The following is a 17980-nucleotide window of genomic DNA, read 5'->3' on the forward strand; positions in this document are numbered from 1 at the left end:
CCTTATGTACAACTGCAAGTTTGGGGTGTAACATGGAAATATATGGGGATAGAGTCATTTTGCAACTAAAGAAGATATACTAAGCTGGTCCTCCTGGCCGGCCAGGTATCCATCAGTTTGCGCAGTAGCATCTTCCAGTTCAATCTGGGAACGTAATCTTAAATAACAATAGTAACTACTTATTGTATCTTGGAATCACAATTTAAAACAGATCTCTATGTACATGATGTGGAAATTACAGCACCTAATTGCTAACATTGACTGGTACACTCGATTGCAAAAATGGTGCGCAGGTGCTGTACTCTCTTTAATTTTGTGGGCTCGCTGCAGGATACAGTACAGTAGGCTTCCGGGTCCTGGCTTAACTGTCTCTCGGGAGTCAATTGCTCGCCTCTGCAAGTCGCTCGTCATCTCTCACGCTGTCAAGACTAGGTTTTCCCTCCCACATTCCCTCACTATATAGATTATAGAGCCACTGCAATATACAGACACTTTGCCTCCCCACAGGGAAGCGCGGGCGGGACCCTGACGTTACGGTCTAACGCGTTTACGTCTAAGACTGCAGTGACATGTGTGCCATTATGGCCAAACCATACACACACTGTCCCTCTTGACTGCGTGAGGTCGCCAATAAAAGAGTACAGTATAAGCTAGTGACACAGTTTTTCGGAATACTGTATTCGCCAATTTGTTAGAAGTCTCCTAAGAATGTATATCTATTTCAGCCCAGAATGGAAGGGCAAAAGTAAAGATAAATTAGGCCTAACCCCTGTGGGAGACGGCCTTTGTATAATAATACCTGAGACTTGAGTTCTTTCTTTTCTGCTCCAAAAGCCTTTTAACACTGTATTTCCTTATAAGCCAAGTCCCCTTATAAAAATCCAATTCTGACTCTGAAGTGAATTTTTAAAATTCATGTAATAAGCAATTTGAAGAAGCATGGGTAAATATTGGTCCGATGCCGAGCTTATTGTTGCAGTATATTTCACTTCTCGTGGGTTTACAGAAGCTGCTGTATCCCAAATACTCCATGCTCGAGGTTTCCGACGCTCTTACGATGCAGTGTATCGAAAGATAAAAGATATTCGGAACAAACACCCTGTTCTTCAAGCAAAGGACCAAGACTGGGATATCAATGCAGTAGATCTATGGCTAGATGAACTTAGCCTGGATCATCAAACTGTCAACCATCTTATATGCTGTAGTGACCTCGAAGCAACAATAGCTGCTAAGGTATGTTATCACCTATCACAAACAAGATTCTTACTGACTGAACTGCTTCTAGCATGGAGTCGCTGAGTCTATCCTAGAAAAGTTAGAACGTTCGAATTGGCGTTGGATGGCTTAGTATATTCACCCTAGCGAACGAGAGAAATTCCAAACGTCTGTCAACTCCTTGAAGGGTAAAGCAGCGCTGTGTATATTTTCTACTATGTTGGGAAATCAGGATGCCTAAGGCACCTTCGCATATTCTAGTCCCGCAGACATCTGATATATCACACTCACGGGCTAAGGGACACGTAGACATAAGGAAGCGTTGGTCTGCGCTCATTCTCGAAGATAGAGGAACATACTCACCATGCAATACTAGATCGCACGATAGTTTCAATGTACTATCTGGTCACCGCTATCCTAGCACCTCACGACCTACCCTCTTCCCCATACACTCTAATATTCTAATAGATTTTGGTTGTGGATACAGTACATATGTACAGTAATACTGTTAGGCTTTGTTAGATGTTTAGTGCTACTCCCTCTCATAAAAAGTGGGATTCTTACTGTGTTTACCTACAGCGCCTCGCAGAATCAGAATGACACTCAAGAAAAAGCTACGAATATATCCCGGCTACGTTCAACAGATATGTAACTCAATAGCCACGGCCAATCCACCCATTCCCAGACTCTGGATGGACGTGAGTTATCAACAGCTCAGAAAGCAGAGGAGGAAAAAATTTCAATAACTAAACAAAGAGACAATAAAGGTCAGATTTTCCAATAAAGCAGGATATCGGTCTGGGGATCTTGAATGTTACGTGTCCCTCGCGCCTTCTTAGTTCTCACTCTTGATGAGATGTTATAGTAGCTCATATCATCAAGCTCCTCCCTTTTCATCCATTGTAGATCGTGGCCACAGCCCCAATATAGAAGCCATTTATTCTGCCACTGCTCCCCCAGCCGTCAAGTAGGCTAATCGGGATCGTAACTCCTCAATCTCCCGATTTCTTTCTGCTGCTGTTATGTTGTTAAAACTGCCAGGATTCTGTATCGTCTGTCTAAGTGGTTGTCCGTGGCCAAAAAGGCCTCCCTGTACTGGGGGAACGGCAGGAGTTGAGGATGTGTTGTTAAAAAGCCCACTTCTAGATTGGTCGCCAGTCTGGCGACTCGATCTTCGCTTTTGTTCATTTACCACGGTATTCTGCACAGGTCGCTTGCCCCGGGAAATCTCTCCTCGCTGACGGAGTTGCTGAATAACATTGTCCAATGCCATCGTGTAATCCTGCGGGGGTTGTTGGTCCTCAACATCGGCTACTGCTTTTGGGGGCGGAGGATCCTGATGCCTGGGTTTTCGATTGTTCATGGTACTCTGTTTAGGTTGTTTGCCCTGGGAAATCTCCCCTCGCTGACGGAGCTGCTGAATATAATTGTCCAATGCTCCCGTGTTACCTGGCTGGTACCGTCGGTCCTCAACATCGGCTGCTGTTTCTAGAGCTCGACGGGTATTAACATTTTCCGTACCTCCCCTTTTGTCTCGTTCGTGGCGTCGGGCCTGAATTGGGCCTCGTGGTGGTAACTTTGGGATCATATACTTCGGTGGGGTCAACCCATACTTCTCATAGAATTGGGCGATATCATATTCTGCATCCACGCCGTTCCGGAGTTTCCGGTACTCTGTGCGTGTCATGAGGGGAGTTTGTGTGCCAGATCCATCAGCCAGAAGAGGCATCAACCAAGCTTCAGGAACCTTCCTAGCTGACGTTGTATGCACAAAGACCGCCAAAAGCTCCTGCCATTTTTCTTTGTCCATTTCTTCATGACGTCTGACTTCGTTAACCACGGAGGATCCAAAATAAGCCTTCTTTGCTGTCTCGCCTAGTCGTGTCCCGGATCGTAGTTCGCCAATTGGGACGCTTTCGTCAGGTAACACTGCGAAGAGATATGCGCGTATAGGTTCACCATCTTTTTCGCCAATTTTCCATTCGCGGTGGCCACAGATTGGTTCCCCATCACGTGTTACAGGGTTAGACAAAGATGGACCTGCAGTTTGAAGCCTGCCTCCAGCCTGTCGTTGCACCGGAGGACCAGCAGGAGTTGTGGATGTGTCGCCGACCCCGCCTCCAGACAACTCGGTGTAGGGTGGGATGAACATCGCCCAAGTCTCTGGGTAACCATGCTCAACAATAATATCCTTTATCTCATCATTAATACAATCTGCCTTCCTCAGAGCGTCAACATCTGTAGGTGTTTGTTTCAACCGCGACAGGTAGGGATTTATCTCTCTGTAGCGACTTAGTATGATTCCAATCTGGATTTCGCCTTGGCCGGTGTCCATGTCATTTTCATGCAACTGAGCGCGTATTTTTTCATTGATGTTATAGATTCCTTGCAGCGCTTCCATATTTTCCGGGTCTCTCTTCAAGACCTCTATATATTCACTGGCCGTGAGATAGAGTGATCTAAGAGAAGGTGATGGGGGAGGTGACTGCGCCTTTTCTGTCTGGACCATGTCTCCAATTTGCCAGTCTTCCGGCCAACCATTCCAATTACCTTGCTTCTGAAGGAGTGTCTTCACATTTTCATATGCTTCCGCCTTCTGCTTTTTCTCCTCGTTCATTTTCCATATCATGTGATCATGCGGTAATTTGAGATCCTTTTTGGGATGAAGAAATTCATATTGGTGAGCTAGTCGTCGTTCAGCACAACTAAAGATTAACCCACTGTCAAGTCTAAACTGTTCAATGAGGTCCACGTGATTTGAAGGATCTTGATAGTACTTCACAATGCGTCCCTCTGCACCTTTAATCGCTTGTCGTGCTGCCTCATCTGAGGGATCTTCTAGAAGCAACTTTTTGATATAAGGATCGACATCGTTGTAAATTGTCTGGATATCCTGTGGGGCCTCTCTCCGTACAAAGATTTCATTACCCGCCACATCCGGGTTGGGGTCATTATCGGGTTTATCATGTTCGTCATCCTTATATGCACTTGCTGCGAAACTCGGTGCTCCAGGGTCAAGAGTAGGTGAATTGACTGGTTTATCTATATTGTCATGTGCTTGTGTGAGCCCTATGAGGTGTCAGTGGTAGTCCTGGAAATATAAAGAAGTTTAGCGTACATTGATGTGCTATCTTTGCTTGACTGTTGTTCGCGTTCCTGTCTGGATGTACAAGCAGAGCCCTCATAAGGTATGCTTTCCTTTTTGTTGCTTCGTCAGCAGCTCTACTAACACCAAGAATTCGTTCATATTCATCCTCCGCTCCGTTGAGGATGTTGTTGATTGCCTCCTGATTTGCGCCAATTTCTTCATTTAGGTCTTCGCTTCCTCTTTCACTTTCAGGGGCATCTGTTACAGTTGCTGGCACGCCCTTTACAGCTGAATTTTGGATTTGTTCCATGTTGCTGCTGCTGCTTTTGATTCTCGTGTTTTGTGCTCCTAGTCTTTGGCTGAAAAGCTATATATGTATTAAAGTTCGGGCAGTTACATATAATGCGAGTCATTGGGATCACCTTATCCCGTAGACTCCGTGGCTGTTTAAACTAATACAAAAACCAAAAATAACTAGGGCATTTCAAGGATGAAGGGCAGTTACAGGATATTACAACGAATAGAGATATCGAGATTACAGTTAAAGGCCTAAGCCCTCTCACAGTACCAGAAATTTGTGCTAAAAGATACAGAGAAATTTAGATATACATAGAACACGTTTCTCCCCTGTTCAAAGATAATACATACACTTCCTATAGCTATACCCGGATATTTAGGTCCTAATACAAGCCTTAGATTCCTTTTCTGCCTTCTCATTATTCCTATCCCGTCTAGAATCACAATCGATTCATCTCAGCATCGAAAGCTCTTTCAAGCCTCATGAACAGCCAGTTATTATAGATTAGGAAAAGCGAACCGGCTAAAAATGCAAATGACCCTGTTACAGCAGCTGTCACAGTGGCTGTCACAGACCATGATCCTGCTTGCGCCGTGTATATGTTTATGAATGTGTTAAGGAGCCCAGTTATTGAGTTTATCAACACCGGCCTGCCATTTCAGTCAGTTTGTATTCCCAACTAACGGTGCATAACCCACAGGAAAATCTTCCGGGCGAGCCACACAAAATTCCCTCTCCGCCGATAGCACAACCAACCGGTTCCACACAGCCCCATTACGCAGCAAAACCCGGCAACCCCAAGGAGTGATATGTTCTGTACAGCATGGTACGCTGTTGTTCCAATTATGCTCTTCCCCGCTGTTTCTTTAAAGGACGTAGAATTGCGGAGTGATGAAAATGTTCCTGGAAACACGAGATATCCTGCTAAAAGTATCCATGAAAAGAGAGCAGCCAAAATATTATCAAGTATGGGAATCTTCTCCATATCAAGTAACATTTTAACGTACTCCGTTGGATGAGCTGACTGAAGCCTGTAATCATGATTGGACGTTTTCCAACTGGAAGGGAAAATGGACAATAGCCTCTTTGCAGAAAAATAATCATATTTGAGCCACTTCATTTCAGTAATGAATAAAATATACACCTAGATGTTATCACTCGTTCTTTGGTTATAATTTAAATGTAAGGATGCGCTTAGCGCTTCGTTGCTCCTTTATTTAAAGCTAAGCAAATTAACCAACAGCTGGGACTCGTGCGTACATGGGAAATTTGTTTCTTCGTCGTAGATTTCTTTTCCTTTCTTCTTTTTTTTTTTTTCAATTTTGCCCTTGAAGTGACCATAAGAAAAGGGCGTATTTTAGACAGTACATATAATGCAAATCTTTGTACTAGCTGACATATATCCTTATAGCCTCAAGGATAACCGGAAGGAAAAAGAACAGTAGAATAAATACAAATGCAAAGAAGTGAATCATATATATTGCAAAATCCATGTTTGAGAGTCCCTGCAGAAGAGTAAAAAATCAGCATAAATGCCCCTTATATATGCATAGCTCGTGTGATGCTATACAGGACGGAAATAATAAAGCTTTTAACTAGTTTTTCCACTGTATCAGAGTGGAATTTGAGCAAAGAGCTTCGCAGAGATGCCAATCTTTCCAATCTAGACCCGAAATCTATAATTTTAGAGTGTGGTAGACCCTGTCCTTGAGTATTTGGTGCGCCGGTCAACCCTTTTTGGCTTGATGGAATTACAGTACCGTATAACCAAGGTCCGTTAGCTTTACAATTCGTCCTTTTAGTCTAAATTAAGATTTGGTACTGTATATCTCCATCCATGCATCCTGCTCTGTTGATGAACTGGTGGGTAGTAAATTAAAGGGATATGGGTGACGAAAGTTTTAACCTCACCTGGTCTGCAGAAGTCGTGGTATTGGGCAGTCTGAGCTTTTTATACTGCCTTAAGATCGCCCCACAGTGCCCTTCGACTAGACATATCGAAAATCTATGCTGTGTCTATTGCTATGGTAACAAAGTAATGTAATATCCACCTGTTAAGGCAAAGCTATGACTATGTAAGATGCACTTTTAGTTACTTGTATGTGCCATTGGAGATTGCCGGTTTTTGTATTATGGTGTCAAGCTAAGAAGCCTTGCCTTTTCCATGCGTGCCCACTCATTTTTCCACGTTATATATAGCCCTTACTTATACCCACGGACATTATACCAACACATTCGAAAATAATGCATTCTCCTTATGTTTTTTCTTACTCACACTAAGTCAGGTATTGTTTTATCAGCTAGATTTTGCTTCCAATTTAACATTATCCCAGTTTAGCTAAAGTGGCGGTTACAGTAACACAAACCAATTCACCCCGAGCACGGTCCATTCCAGCCCATAAATTTGGTAGGTGCACCATTGGGGTTCTATCAAGGTCGACTTTCTGCGAGATGCAATTACAGATCGCCTGCTACGGCATCCCAGGAAGTCCAGTTAGGTCGCAATTAGGGACTCCAGATATTACAGCAAGCAGGTCATGCTCTAGAAAGCCGCAACCCCGATCCCCAAGCCGCACGTAGCGAGCACCACGCCGTGTCCCTAGCATCGGCTTCCTATTTATCATTGGTATTACCTGGCTTCAGTATGTTCTGTTTCCTAGTTATGATTTTCCGTGGATAGAATGTGGTGAGGAAAGCAAATATTACAATATAGGGAACTAATATCTTAGCGATTGGACAGGTTTGATAGTGCTGACTTGAATGTACGTTACTGATGCAAGAAAGAATAAGGCATTGGGATCAGCTCAATACTTTCAGCCGTAAAACTGGAATCCAATAAAGCACTAACTATCTGCTGGGTGGTACCGACTAAGCAAATAATACGAATTGACTGCACGTAAAGTATATATTGCAATTTTGCCTGTGGAATCCTTTATAAAATCACCCCACAAGACTTGTTCAAGTCTAAAGTGACAGCGCTTTTTAACTGCAATCATTAAATGGCGTGATACTTGGTGCGCGCTGATTGGACTGCGACTGCTCATTTCCAGATATAGAGTGCGCGGAAGCAGTCACAGACATTCTGGTAGTTTGAGATTGCTTTGTGTTCCGTGTATCACTGCCTGAGAGATCAGAAGAAGACTGTCCCCCAGTTGTCACACCAACATGGGAGGATGATAGTACTGTGGTCGATCCACAAGTTATTTTATGACTCTGTATTGTTGATCGTACCACTCCCGGTTTAGGATTGATCAAGAACAAGGAACCTCCATCACAGAAACACGTGGGTGCCACCATAGGACAGGCAAAATATGCCATTGTGGGGGATTCTGATGACACAACAGAAATCTGTGATGTACCGGCATTGTCGGCCAACAAATTAATTTTCCTGTGCGACTTGCATACTTCCTCGGGAGGATTGTAAGGGGTCTCATATAAATAGAAAGGTACATTCTTAGGGGCAATGAAGACAATAAGAGAGCCTATTGGCACGTTTTCAATAGTATTTGGGGTAAATTCCAGCTGCCCATCAGCTCTGTGGGAAATATCGACAAGATACTGGGGGCGTTGGGGGACCTCGGTCGGTGACTTCGAAGACCTTGGAAAATATTTAGTAAATTAATCAAGCTCAAATCAGATATTTACATACCCGAAAATAATGTTAAAAAAGAGGAATGAAAGCAGCAAGATAAAAGCCATTTGCACAGCAACTTGGATACAATGTGTGTTGAAGGTAGGTATACTGAGGTTGTAAGAAAAAGGCAAGTATCGGAGACTTTATATGACTAGGCTGTGGCAATACATATCTAGGGCCGGGAACGCGACCATACAGATCTGGCAAACCAAATTTACATTTGCCTTTTAGAGATTTAGGATGCATGTTCTACGTACGCATTTCCAATCTTGATCAGATTGTAAGTCTTTTTAAAGATTTCTAGGGTTATACATAAACAGTCCCAGCAATTAGCTGAAAAAGTCCGCATTTGCCAGTACCCAGCCCGCTCATTCTAGAATCATTATTTCTGGGGCAAGAGGGATGACCTGAACGAATACTATAAGGAACCCCAAATCTGGTCCTATGCTACCGTGTACATATTGTACTATCTAAGAGATTATATACAATAATTACCCCGACATCAGTGTTTATTCCCAGCATCAAAAGCTTTCTCTGGTCCCATACAAAGCCAATCGTATCAAAAAGAGACCCTCAGAAGCAAGGGTAAAGGCAGTCACAGATTGATATGGAAATATATGGACCTGAGAGCCTAGCACGTCGGCTCCTTGCGCGGTATTTCCCCTAGGTCTTACCCCAGCAGATAGAACTGCGTTCATTATATAGCAATTAAAGCAATGTACATACTATCAAATACTGTCCTTAGTAGGCTATGTATGTGTAGCTGGTATAGTGTACTTCTTCCCCCGTTCCCCTGAATTATAGTAATCGTGTCGAGATCGCTTCTCATATTATTAACCTGCCTGCGCTGTATACGCATTGATAAATGTATTAACAAACCAAGTTGCCGAATTTATAAGAATCGGCTAGAACTGGTAAACATGATGGCCTTGACTAGACAACAGAAAGAGGTAAATGTACAGTACCTGGACAAACACGATACTGTATCTGGCCAGGAGAACCCAAGGAAAAAAAGGCAGCTAAAATATTATTGTAAAGAGGCATGTTCTGCATCTCAGCATACATAGTTGGCAGCGCTTGGTTTCCATTATTACAGTTTGAAGGCACAAGGCATGACAATTTTCTTGGATGAGAAGATAACTCTTTTTCCCCACCCCAGCTCCATAGGTAAGTTATGGCAGAGCCTCCAATGCGTCTAAAGTTATTTTAAAGAACAAGCATATTTATATATTGTGAAATAGCAAAGGTCATATCGATCCACACCGTTTCAATAGTCTTCGCACTGCGCCTTCAGGCCGTTCTTGCTTATAGTATTCTCCCCCCCAAAGCAATATCCGGTGGTACTGTACATAGAGAAAACAATGTATACACCGTGCAGCAGTGACAGTCTTTCTCGAAATCGGCATAGCCAACAAGTATGTAAAACCCATATAAATTTTATTTAGTGTAAATCATTTAAGGGCCGTCGCGTGCGGCACCGCGCATCACCTTTATTTGCGAGGATAAGGATTTCTATTTTCTCCGTTGCATGTGAGAGGGACAAAGTCACACCTTGAACAAAGTCATGTTTTGTTGCTACTGTGACTCTGTCTTGCCGAACAATGGATTCTGGCTCTAGGTCTTTGATCATGTTGTCATTGAAGAAGCAGTACTGCGATTGGAGGCGCTTGTCCTTGTAGGAGAATATCTGGTTAATGCGCCTTCTTCTGATCTCGAGCCACTCGCATCCGCGCAATGGCTCGGACACATCCACTGTCAAGTTGGTCCCGATTTTAATCTCGATATAGTCCTCATTTCTTTGGCGAAGAGTATAGCCCTTTTTTAAGCAATTAAGTAAGAGTTGTCGGATTGGCTGTGCAGTAACCCATACTCCCTAGAACCTGAGTGGAGTACCATATGATTTTGAGCAATTCCACTATGTTCTCCAACATCCCTAAGGCGAGCGCCAATTAGGACAGGATTGCCTCCCAGATCGGATAACTTGTGAAGCCAGTCCTCTTTCTCAAATACCAAAGACCATAGTCCTTGAACCTCTTTCTCACTTGCCCAAGGGAAGACATGAAACGCTGCTTGAGCATTTACCGCAGAAAGGGGTGGAAGATAGCGGATTATGCGATCAATAAGCTCGCGTGGAAATTTCAGAAGCGACATAGTCCTGGGAAAGGATCTCCAGCAGGAATAGAAAAATAGTGACTTCATTTGCTGATAGAAAATACTACAGTAAATAGTTATTTGACGTAAGATATATTAATACTCACACACAAAAAGCCTAAAAAATAAACTAGTTAGTTAAATAATTAGTATATCAGAACCCGACGTTGGTCAGATATATTTGTTAAAGGTGCTTGGCAGTGTGGCCCAGTAATAATTAATAAGATTTTCTAGTCATGCTAATTTCAAGAACGAGCATACATACTCACATCATTACAGTATATTCTTTAATTGTTTTCAAATCCTAGTACATATATACTAGTATTCCTGGATTCTGTATAGTTACAGGAATACCCTACAATTATTAGTGTATATAATATATCCTATTGGTATCGCTGGATCCAAGTGTTGAATAAATTCTATCCAATTCCAACGATTATTGTCCAGGAGCTTCAGGCAATACAGTAGACAAAACAAGTTCAGTTGCGAGAACTTGGGTCACTGCTTCATAGATAAGTATAACCCGGCCCTTTTAGAACGGTTCTGATAAATATACAACCACATCCTGAGCAGTCCATATTTTCACAGTAGATAGTGAATCTGGACACGCATTGTTGCCAATTTCCGCAATTCTGCCTATCTCCGTCGAGTCAATTATTATGTCATTTGGCCCCTGCAAATAAGTGATTTAGAATGACATTTCTTGAAAATCAACTAGAGAGCCCGAACATTATGATATAGATAAACCCCTGCCTTTCTCCATGTAGCAACATTGGAGTAACCGGACTTGTACTGGCGGTTGAACTGGTGATTCTTGAGGAAATATATGGGATGGATGATATCTTTCTGTATGTTATACTTTGTCAACTGGCAGCTAATGCCTGTCTTAATAGGTGTCAATATTGACCGTGCTGTATAGAAATATATTGTCTCTTACAATATTCAGTTCTCCAGCACCGATTACATCTGTTGTTGCCAGTAGATATTGTGTAAGGATTTTCGGGTTCATTGCGTCCAGTGCAGAGCCAGGTTGACGACTGTTATTTGTATGCACTAGCAATTAATTTCCCCCGAGCTTATTCCCTCTTCGGTTACGAGCTGCTCTTTGATCGATGGCACTCCTCACCTTTGCAGAAGTGCTGTTCTGAATGGGTTTTTGACCTTTTTGCCAGAAACTGATAAATGAATAAAAACTAAATAACATAAGTACAGTATAATAAAGATAAATTGCAAGAATGCAACAATGTGACCTACATGCCCGTTGCTTTAAAAAAGGTATTGCTAGTGGCAAATGCGGTTATCTAAAAGTGAACTAGTTAGTAGGCTTAATAAAGGGTTCGCTAGAAAAGCATCCTCTAAATATATTGCTCAACTTAGTACCGGAAGTTAGGGGGAAAAAAAGAGAGAAAAGTTCTGTTGCTACCGAAGTTCCAACTTAAACTATAAAATGTATATCGCGCAATGCATTACTACCAGGCTTATACACTCTACTGCATGCAGTGATCTTCGAGATTAGCTTGAGCAATAACTCTCATAAATTATTCCAAGAACGCACCCCCCGTGTTTAGTGTAGGAAATATTTGGGGTTAAAAACTAATTGGGTTAGATTTTTTTTTTACACCAGGTACTTGACAGGGAAGTCTAAAATAATTAAAAAAAAGTTGCTTGTGAAGCTGATTTGAGAATCACTGTATGTATAGTTTAACACTCTCAATTAACTTGTATTATTCAACGAAAGAAGCGAAGCTGGAGAGGAAAGAAGGAAAGAGGAAACTATCTAAGCAGAGACACTGCTAATATACGCCTTGATAACAAGCACCAAGTCTTATCAGCCCAATCAAAAAATGTTTACTCCACTGTCTCCAAACCGGCACTCTTCCTCTTCCGACTGCCTCAATCGTCACAATAGAGGGATATATTGAACAACTCAAGATCCATCGGTGGACTGGCTTACTGCCATACTCAAAACAAATTTCATATACTTGTAGCGGCTATCACATAATAGCGACACAGTACAATGAATCTATGACTGAAGTAACAGCGGCCACGTTTAATGGGTGTATAAACGGCGCGAAGGTGGTATACACAGAGGTGCCATTCTTTCCAAGCAAGATTTGCTCGTGACAGAAGAAAGCGGAGGATCTCTTTTGTACTTCCAGCTCACCCCGTCATCCTCGAATACTGGGTCGTATGAAAGTCTTCGATATACCCTTAGTTGCATCTCGTCGAAACTAAGGTCCGGTTCATCCAAGCTTGTGAAAATCCAGGACTTGTTCCCGACAAAGTCCTTGCCCCTACGGTAAGTCCACCCTTCTCGAAGAGTCCAGTCGCCATTGAAGATCTTTTTGTCGAGGGCTGACTGAGGTGTTTCCAATGGTATGTCCAGCTCGAATTTCGTCCAGTACTTTTTCTGAGCTCCTCGGTCGCGCCCTGAGGGAATTAGTAAAGAGATCAAGAGCCACCTCGCAGAGACAATTTACTTACGCATAAGGACCTTCAAAAATTTCCCCATAGTATCTACCCAAATTTTGAAATAATTGCTTTGGCTAGGGCCAGATATGTGCATCACACTGTCAGGTCGGAGAGTCCTCCTTTTATAGATAATCCGCAGTAGCGCGCTACACTAGTAGTAGTAGTAGTAGTAGTAGAATTCATACGCTGATCCCTCGCCTTCGGCGATATGCAGGACCCGACTGTCGCAGGAAATGTGGGAAATCTCTACATTGTGAGATTAACAGTGAATAAAGCAGACTTGTTGCCTCAGGCTGTGTTCGACCTAGGCCCTGACACAAACGTGGTACAGAAGATGGCGACCTCTCCTTCCCAATGTAAACATAGTGTATTTTTAAGCCCTAAACACTAACATGCACTAGTCCTATCATGGTTAACTTAATACAACATTATTGTTTCGTATCTAAATATACTTGGCTAAACATTGATTAACCATGTTTTAAGAACGATTACTTGTTTGATACAAACCATTTAATTACAGGAACACATGGTATTTCTTTATTCGGGTTAGCTCGGAAGCAGGGTTAGGGTTCAAGAATATTTTTGTATGTGTTTACATGGGAAGGAGAGGTCCTTAGCGTGCTCTGTTTGACTCCTCTTATTTTCCCCCTGAAAAGGAAATATGTGTCTCTGGAGTTACTAGCACATAGCCATGCAAGCTTGTCGAAAGGATACAAATGTTCCTAGGTGTGTACCCATAGATATAGTGATAAAATCATCATCGTGCACGGCAACCACTTTGTCCTTAAAATATGGATGGACGAATTTGGAAAGAAGGGACACTTCGAACTCTAGTATTATTAAGCGGACATTTACTACTGAATCGAGCTGCTCAACGTTCGATAGACAAGGTCAACAGCCTAATTCCTGCGCGCTGTAGCGCTGAGGTGAACTGTATCATCACCGGTGCTATGTATCGTCTTGGCCAATTGCAAAAGGGTGTTTGATTTTTTGATGGTGTACCCACACAAATCGGGAATTGGCCTTATCAAGGTGTCTTATTGTTTTCTCTGAGACGAAAATTGTCAGGCCATCAATGTTATTCTCCATGATTTTCCTGGCCCAGTTAAAAGAGATTATCCGCGCTTGGCTTCAATACTTGGACTTGGAGTTTATTTCTTGGTACATAGTTTACAGTGGATCTATGTGGAATTTATGCCTTCCGAAACCTAGATACTGTATCCACTTTTATTCGACATTGAGCCGGACCCTCCACAGCATGTTATGTACTCTCCATTCGTGTACGTAATGTGAAGCCAAATTCAGCACTGTGCAGTACTAGAATGTGACAACACATTTATACAGCATTTCTCGGAACTGGTGTCACCACTTTATTCATTTGATTTCCGACCTGCAAGGGCTTTTCCTCTAACCAACACTTTCACTTCCCGGGAGTGAGCTAGGGTTTGAGAGCTTCTTAATGACAATAATCTCTCTTTCCTAGACTTAAAAGATTTGACTTCGGAGGCTGGCAGTTGCCATTCTGCCAACCATATCTGGACCCGTAACTGGAGGCGGGAACCAACTTTCCTTTTCCCAATAAGATTACTTTGCACGTTTGCCAGCCTACCCATTTCGTGTTCCCAAAGCCAGATAAGGATCATGTACTGTGTATCCTGACCAATCCTCCTAGAATTATCGATGAACCATCGTCTCCTTGGAGGTATGTGGAAGGACTTGTAGGGCCTGTTCTGTAGCTTGCTGCGCCGAACAGTTTCGCCTGCCTCTGGATCTCGATTCGTGGATGACATATTCGGAGTAGTCACCTGTCTAACATTGTTATTCCAGAGGCGCCAACGGCTTTGCATATTTAAGAGTGACGCGGTAGCGTTGCTTCACCGCGGAGCTGTTCCTGTAGTTGGCAATCGATGATGCAGATATATGTTGCTTTGTTTAGGGCGGTACTTTAAAGAAGCAGTAGTAAGGGTGAGGCATTACACAAAAAAAACTGCTGCAAAACCGACACGGAAAGATGTCGCTTTATATATTTATGCCGCAGGTATAAGTAGGGTATACATTCCATCTGGCATTAATACTGTACTCCGAAGTATTTTATTATTCGAAGCACTATAGCTGTGGCTTTGTAACATTCCTTTTTATTTTATTTTGCGGGTGCTATTGACTACTTCTCCCGACAACTCCATCAGCGGTGGGAAGCTATGCATTCAAGTTTCCTTGGTGCTTGCCTAATCCTCCATATGTTGAGGTACGTTGAGCGAGGCGGATTGTGATTGTTGCACTTAACTAATATCGTGGTAAGGGTATCCGGGACAGATGTAGGACCAAGACAGTCAACTGCTCTCGTTGGTAGTACTCCTGCCCCAACGGCCACAAGAACAGGGTCTGTTATCCTAGGAATCGTCGACGGCTATTTCCCGTGGCTTGGGTCCAAGTCCCATAAATTATCACTGACCATCAACACAGCACCCGTCATAAATGTTCCAGTTCGAGCAAGTCATTCGTAGTGTCCTTTAGTGCTACAGTTACCAACACGCCGAACTATATACCTCAGAATAAAACGCAAAGCCGGCCGCACCTCGGAATCCCACAGCCAACACCATCCGGACCAAATATTCTGTCTCCAGCTCCGGCTTTCCGGGCGTCATTATGGTTGCTGCTTTTTGTGCTTGCTTTGTGTGTGCTAGCACTATAGGCGGTTTAAGCTGCATGATGTTAACGGGCATAACGATACTAAGGCTAGCCATTAAATGGATAGTATGAAGGTACCTCTAGGAATGATATACTATATCTTAGCAGGCGAGTTTGAAAATTCAGGATCGACATAATTGTCAAACAGCCTGGCCACAGATTACAGTGAGATTCCTTATAGGGATGAATATTATATGGTACTATAGTGACGATAGATTTTATCATTGACTCTGTTTAAAGCCATTGGATATCTGGTCGCGTGGAGGGCCGAAAAACAATTACTATTTTTTTGTTAAGCTAACTGGTACATAAGTTGATTCATTTGGCCAATTTGTCGATCTGCAGCCACGCATCGGCACGTAGTTTCTCGAACAGATACCAAGGAAAAGAGACAATAAGCAGGGACAAACGAACAAGAACAAGGCGAGAACGATGGCATTTGTCTAAGTACACCCATCATCTGTGATGGTTGTTGCTTGGCTAATAGGTGGCGACGTAAAGGCTGACGCTATTATCCCCTGTGACGATAATATTACGTTTGAAGATCCCATGCCACTATTGGAAGCTAACGGAGCACTCTCCTTTCTGGAAGTCTGTGAATTAGGTGACGGTACCACTTTTGTCACTGATACAGGACTAGAAACCCCACTATTAGATGTTGAAGGTGTTGCTGTTGGGGTATAAGCAATTGTATGCGCCTTGATCGCCGTCCGATCCGGGCTGGGACCTGGGTTGAGAAAGAAAAGCGAGTAGCCGTCACATACGCAAGTCAATGAAACAAGGGGGCACGCAAAATAAGCCTGTGGCTTGGATTGTGAGGACACCATATAAATGTGCGTTGTGATGGTATCTTCGGTTAAGCCATTTGTCTGTTTGACGCATGTGTCTTCAGGAGTGTCATAAGGCGCCTCGAAGAGATTGAACGGCAAATCTGTGGGAGCAAAGAACCAAATAATAGCGCCTGCAGGCACTCCTTGAAGGATGTTCGGCCAGAACTCAAGCTGCCCATCAGCCCTGTAGGAGACATCAACCAGATATCGGGGGGCTGTTAATGTAGTCGGAAAACGTGAGGATAATTCCGGACGCCTTGTATCAGTCGATCCTTTTTTAATTGTTTCTCCGAGACTCAAGTGGAGGCAGAGGGACCCTAAGAATGCGTATAGGAAGTTCATTTTGCGAGAGCCGACGGAGAATAGTAGTTATGGAGACATGCGTATATGTTTATATCAGCATGCGTCAGTGTACCATCGTGAAGACTAAGAGTTTATAAACTGGGGATGCTGAAATAAAAGGGCAAGGACGCGGTATTTTATATCTTTCCGGCAACATGTGACTGCGATTCTAATAGGGATATTAAAGGAAGCGGAGCTCAAGGGCAACAGAAACACGAAGAAAAGGAACCACAATAGGCTGCTATGGCTCTACAAGTCTATAGACATGGTAATATAAGCCCTAATAGACCTTAGGCTGGAGCTGTTGAGAGGCTTTAGCATATTCGTTGGCTCTGCTCCGTTTCCAGATTGCTATAAACTCTTACTCCTTACGGGGATGCAGTGGCGCAAAACTCATACAGATATGTATAGATATGTAAATACAGTATACCTCTATAACAATACTTATTTCGCACTGGTAGGATCAAGATTTTGTAGTAATATATTCCATAAACACGTGTACTGACCACAGCAGGACGACCAAAAAAAAAAAAAAGGAATCCAGACATGTGAAAAGACAGGGCTCCCGGTCTGATATCCTAGGTAAAAAGGTTCCTTAAAAGTCATAGCTGCGCTCGTGTTGGAAAGCTTAAATATATAGCCCCAGGACGGGTTCGGTTGTTGTTGGAGCAATTGTTGACACCGTGCTTAAAAGTGGCTCCTTCAAAACACATGCAATATATGTAGACTTCTATTGTGCTGCAGTGCTGACATAGTATTAAGTTGGACCGCAGGCACAAAATATTTTGACATGAGCGACTTCGAAACTCGCATCTGTACTGTAGATATTGTGGTTCTAAAGAGCTGTTCACATCTTCGGTTAGACGTAAGGGAGCCCCCCACGAGGTGATGATGAGGGAATGGGCCAATATGTAAGGAACAAGTGGCAGCTGCGGCTGTGGCCGGTGTAGTAGAATGGAGGGTCAGTACAGTACCAAGGAAATAGTAGTATAGGATTTTCTTGCTGTGTAACAATTCGAGGAAAGGAATTCTAGCAGAAGACTGCGCATACAATAAGATGATGCGGTATATATGCCTACAGAATCCCTCTAGAGGACGCTTTTAGCGATCATTAATAAGGCTACGCTATCAACCTAGTATATGAAGGACTAACAGTCTAAGCAATCTTTTCAATTCAGTTGGCCAGATCAATAATTTACAAGTCTCAGGTGCGTACGGCCTGGACACCGGGCCAATAATTGCACCGTATGCTTCGATATTGA

The 17980-nt window shown here is 43.0% G+C and overlaps 3 protein-coding genes across 3 annotated transcripts; 1 reads left to right on the forward strand and 2 right to left on the reverse strand.

Moving 5' to 3' along the window:
* Nucleotides 1–939: 939 nt before the first annotated feature.
* Nucleotides 940–1348, forward strand: ATNIH1004_001869 (uncharacterized protein; the record flags this gene model as incomplete). The annotated part of the gene is made up of 2 exons (XM_033566564.1): nucleotides 940–1233; nucleotides 1286–1348. 2 exons carry the CDS (start codon nucleotides 940–942, stop codon nucleotides 1346–1348), a joined length of 357 nt encoding a protein of 118 aa, XP_033420766.1.
* Nucleotides 1349–2152: 804 nt separating this feature from the next.
* On the reverse strand, nucleotides 2153–4613 carry ATNIH1004_001870 (uncharacterized protein; the record flags this gene model as incomplete). The annotated part of the gene is made up of 2 exons (XM_033566565.1): nucleotides 2153–4284; nucleotides 4334–4613. The coding sequence occupies 2 exons, from the start codon at nucleotides 4611–4613 to the stop codon at nucleotides 2153–2155; spliced, it is 2412 nt and encodes an 803-aa protein (XP_033420767.1).
* Nucleotides 4614–12436: 7823 nt separating this feature from the next.
* On the reverse strand, nucleotides 12437–12898 carry ATNIH1004_001871 (uncharacterized protein; the record flags this gene model as incomplete). Its single annotated transcript, XM_033566566.1, has 2 exons — nucleotides 12437–12816; nucleotides 12871–12898. The coding sequence occupies 2 exons, from the start codon at nucleotides 12896–12898 to the stop codon at nucleotides 12437–12439; spliced, it is 408 nt and encodes a 135-aa protein (XP_033420768.1).
* Nucleotides 12899–17980: the final 5082 nt, after the last annotated feature.

This window comes from Aspergillus tanneri (assembly GCF_003426965.1).
Source record: "Aspergillus tanneri strain NIH1004 chromosome Unknown AapTan_10_pilon_pilon_pilon, whole genome shotgun sequence".
In the NCBI taxonomy this organism is placed as follows: domain Eukaryota; kingdom Fungi; phylum Ascomycota; class Eurotiomycetes; order Eurotiales; family Aspergillaceae; genus Aspergillus; species Aspergillus tanneri.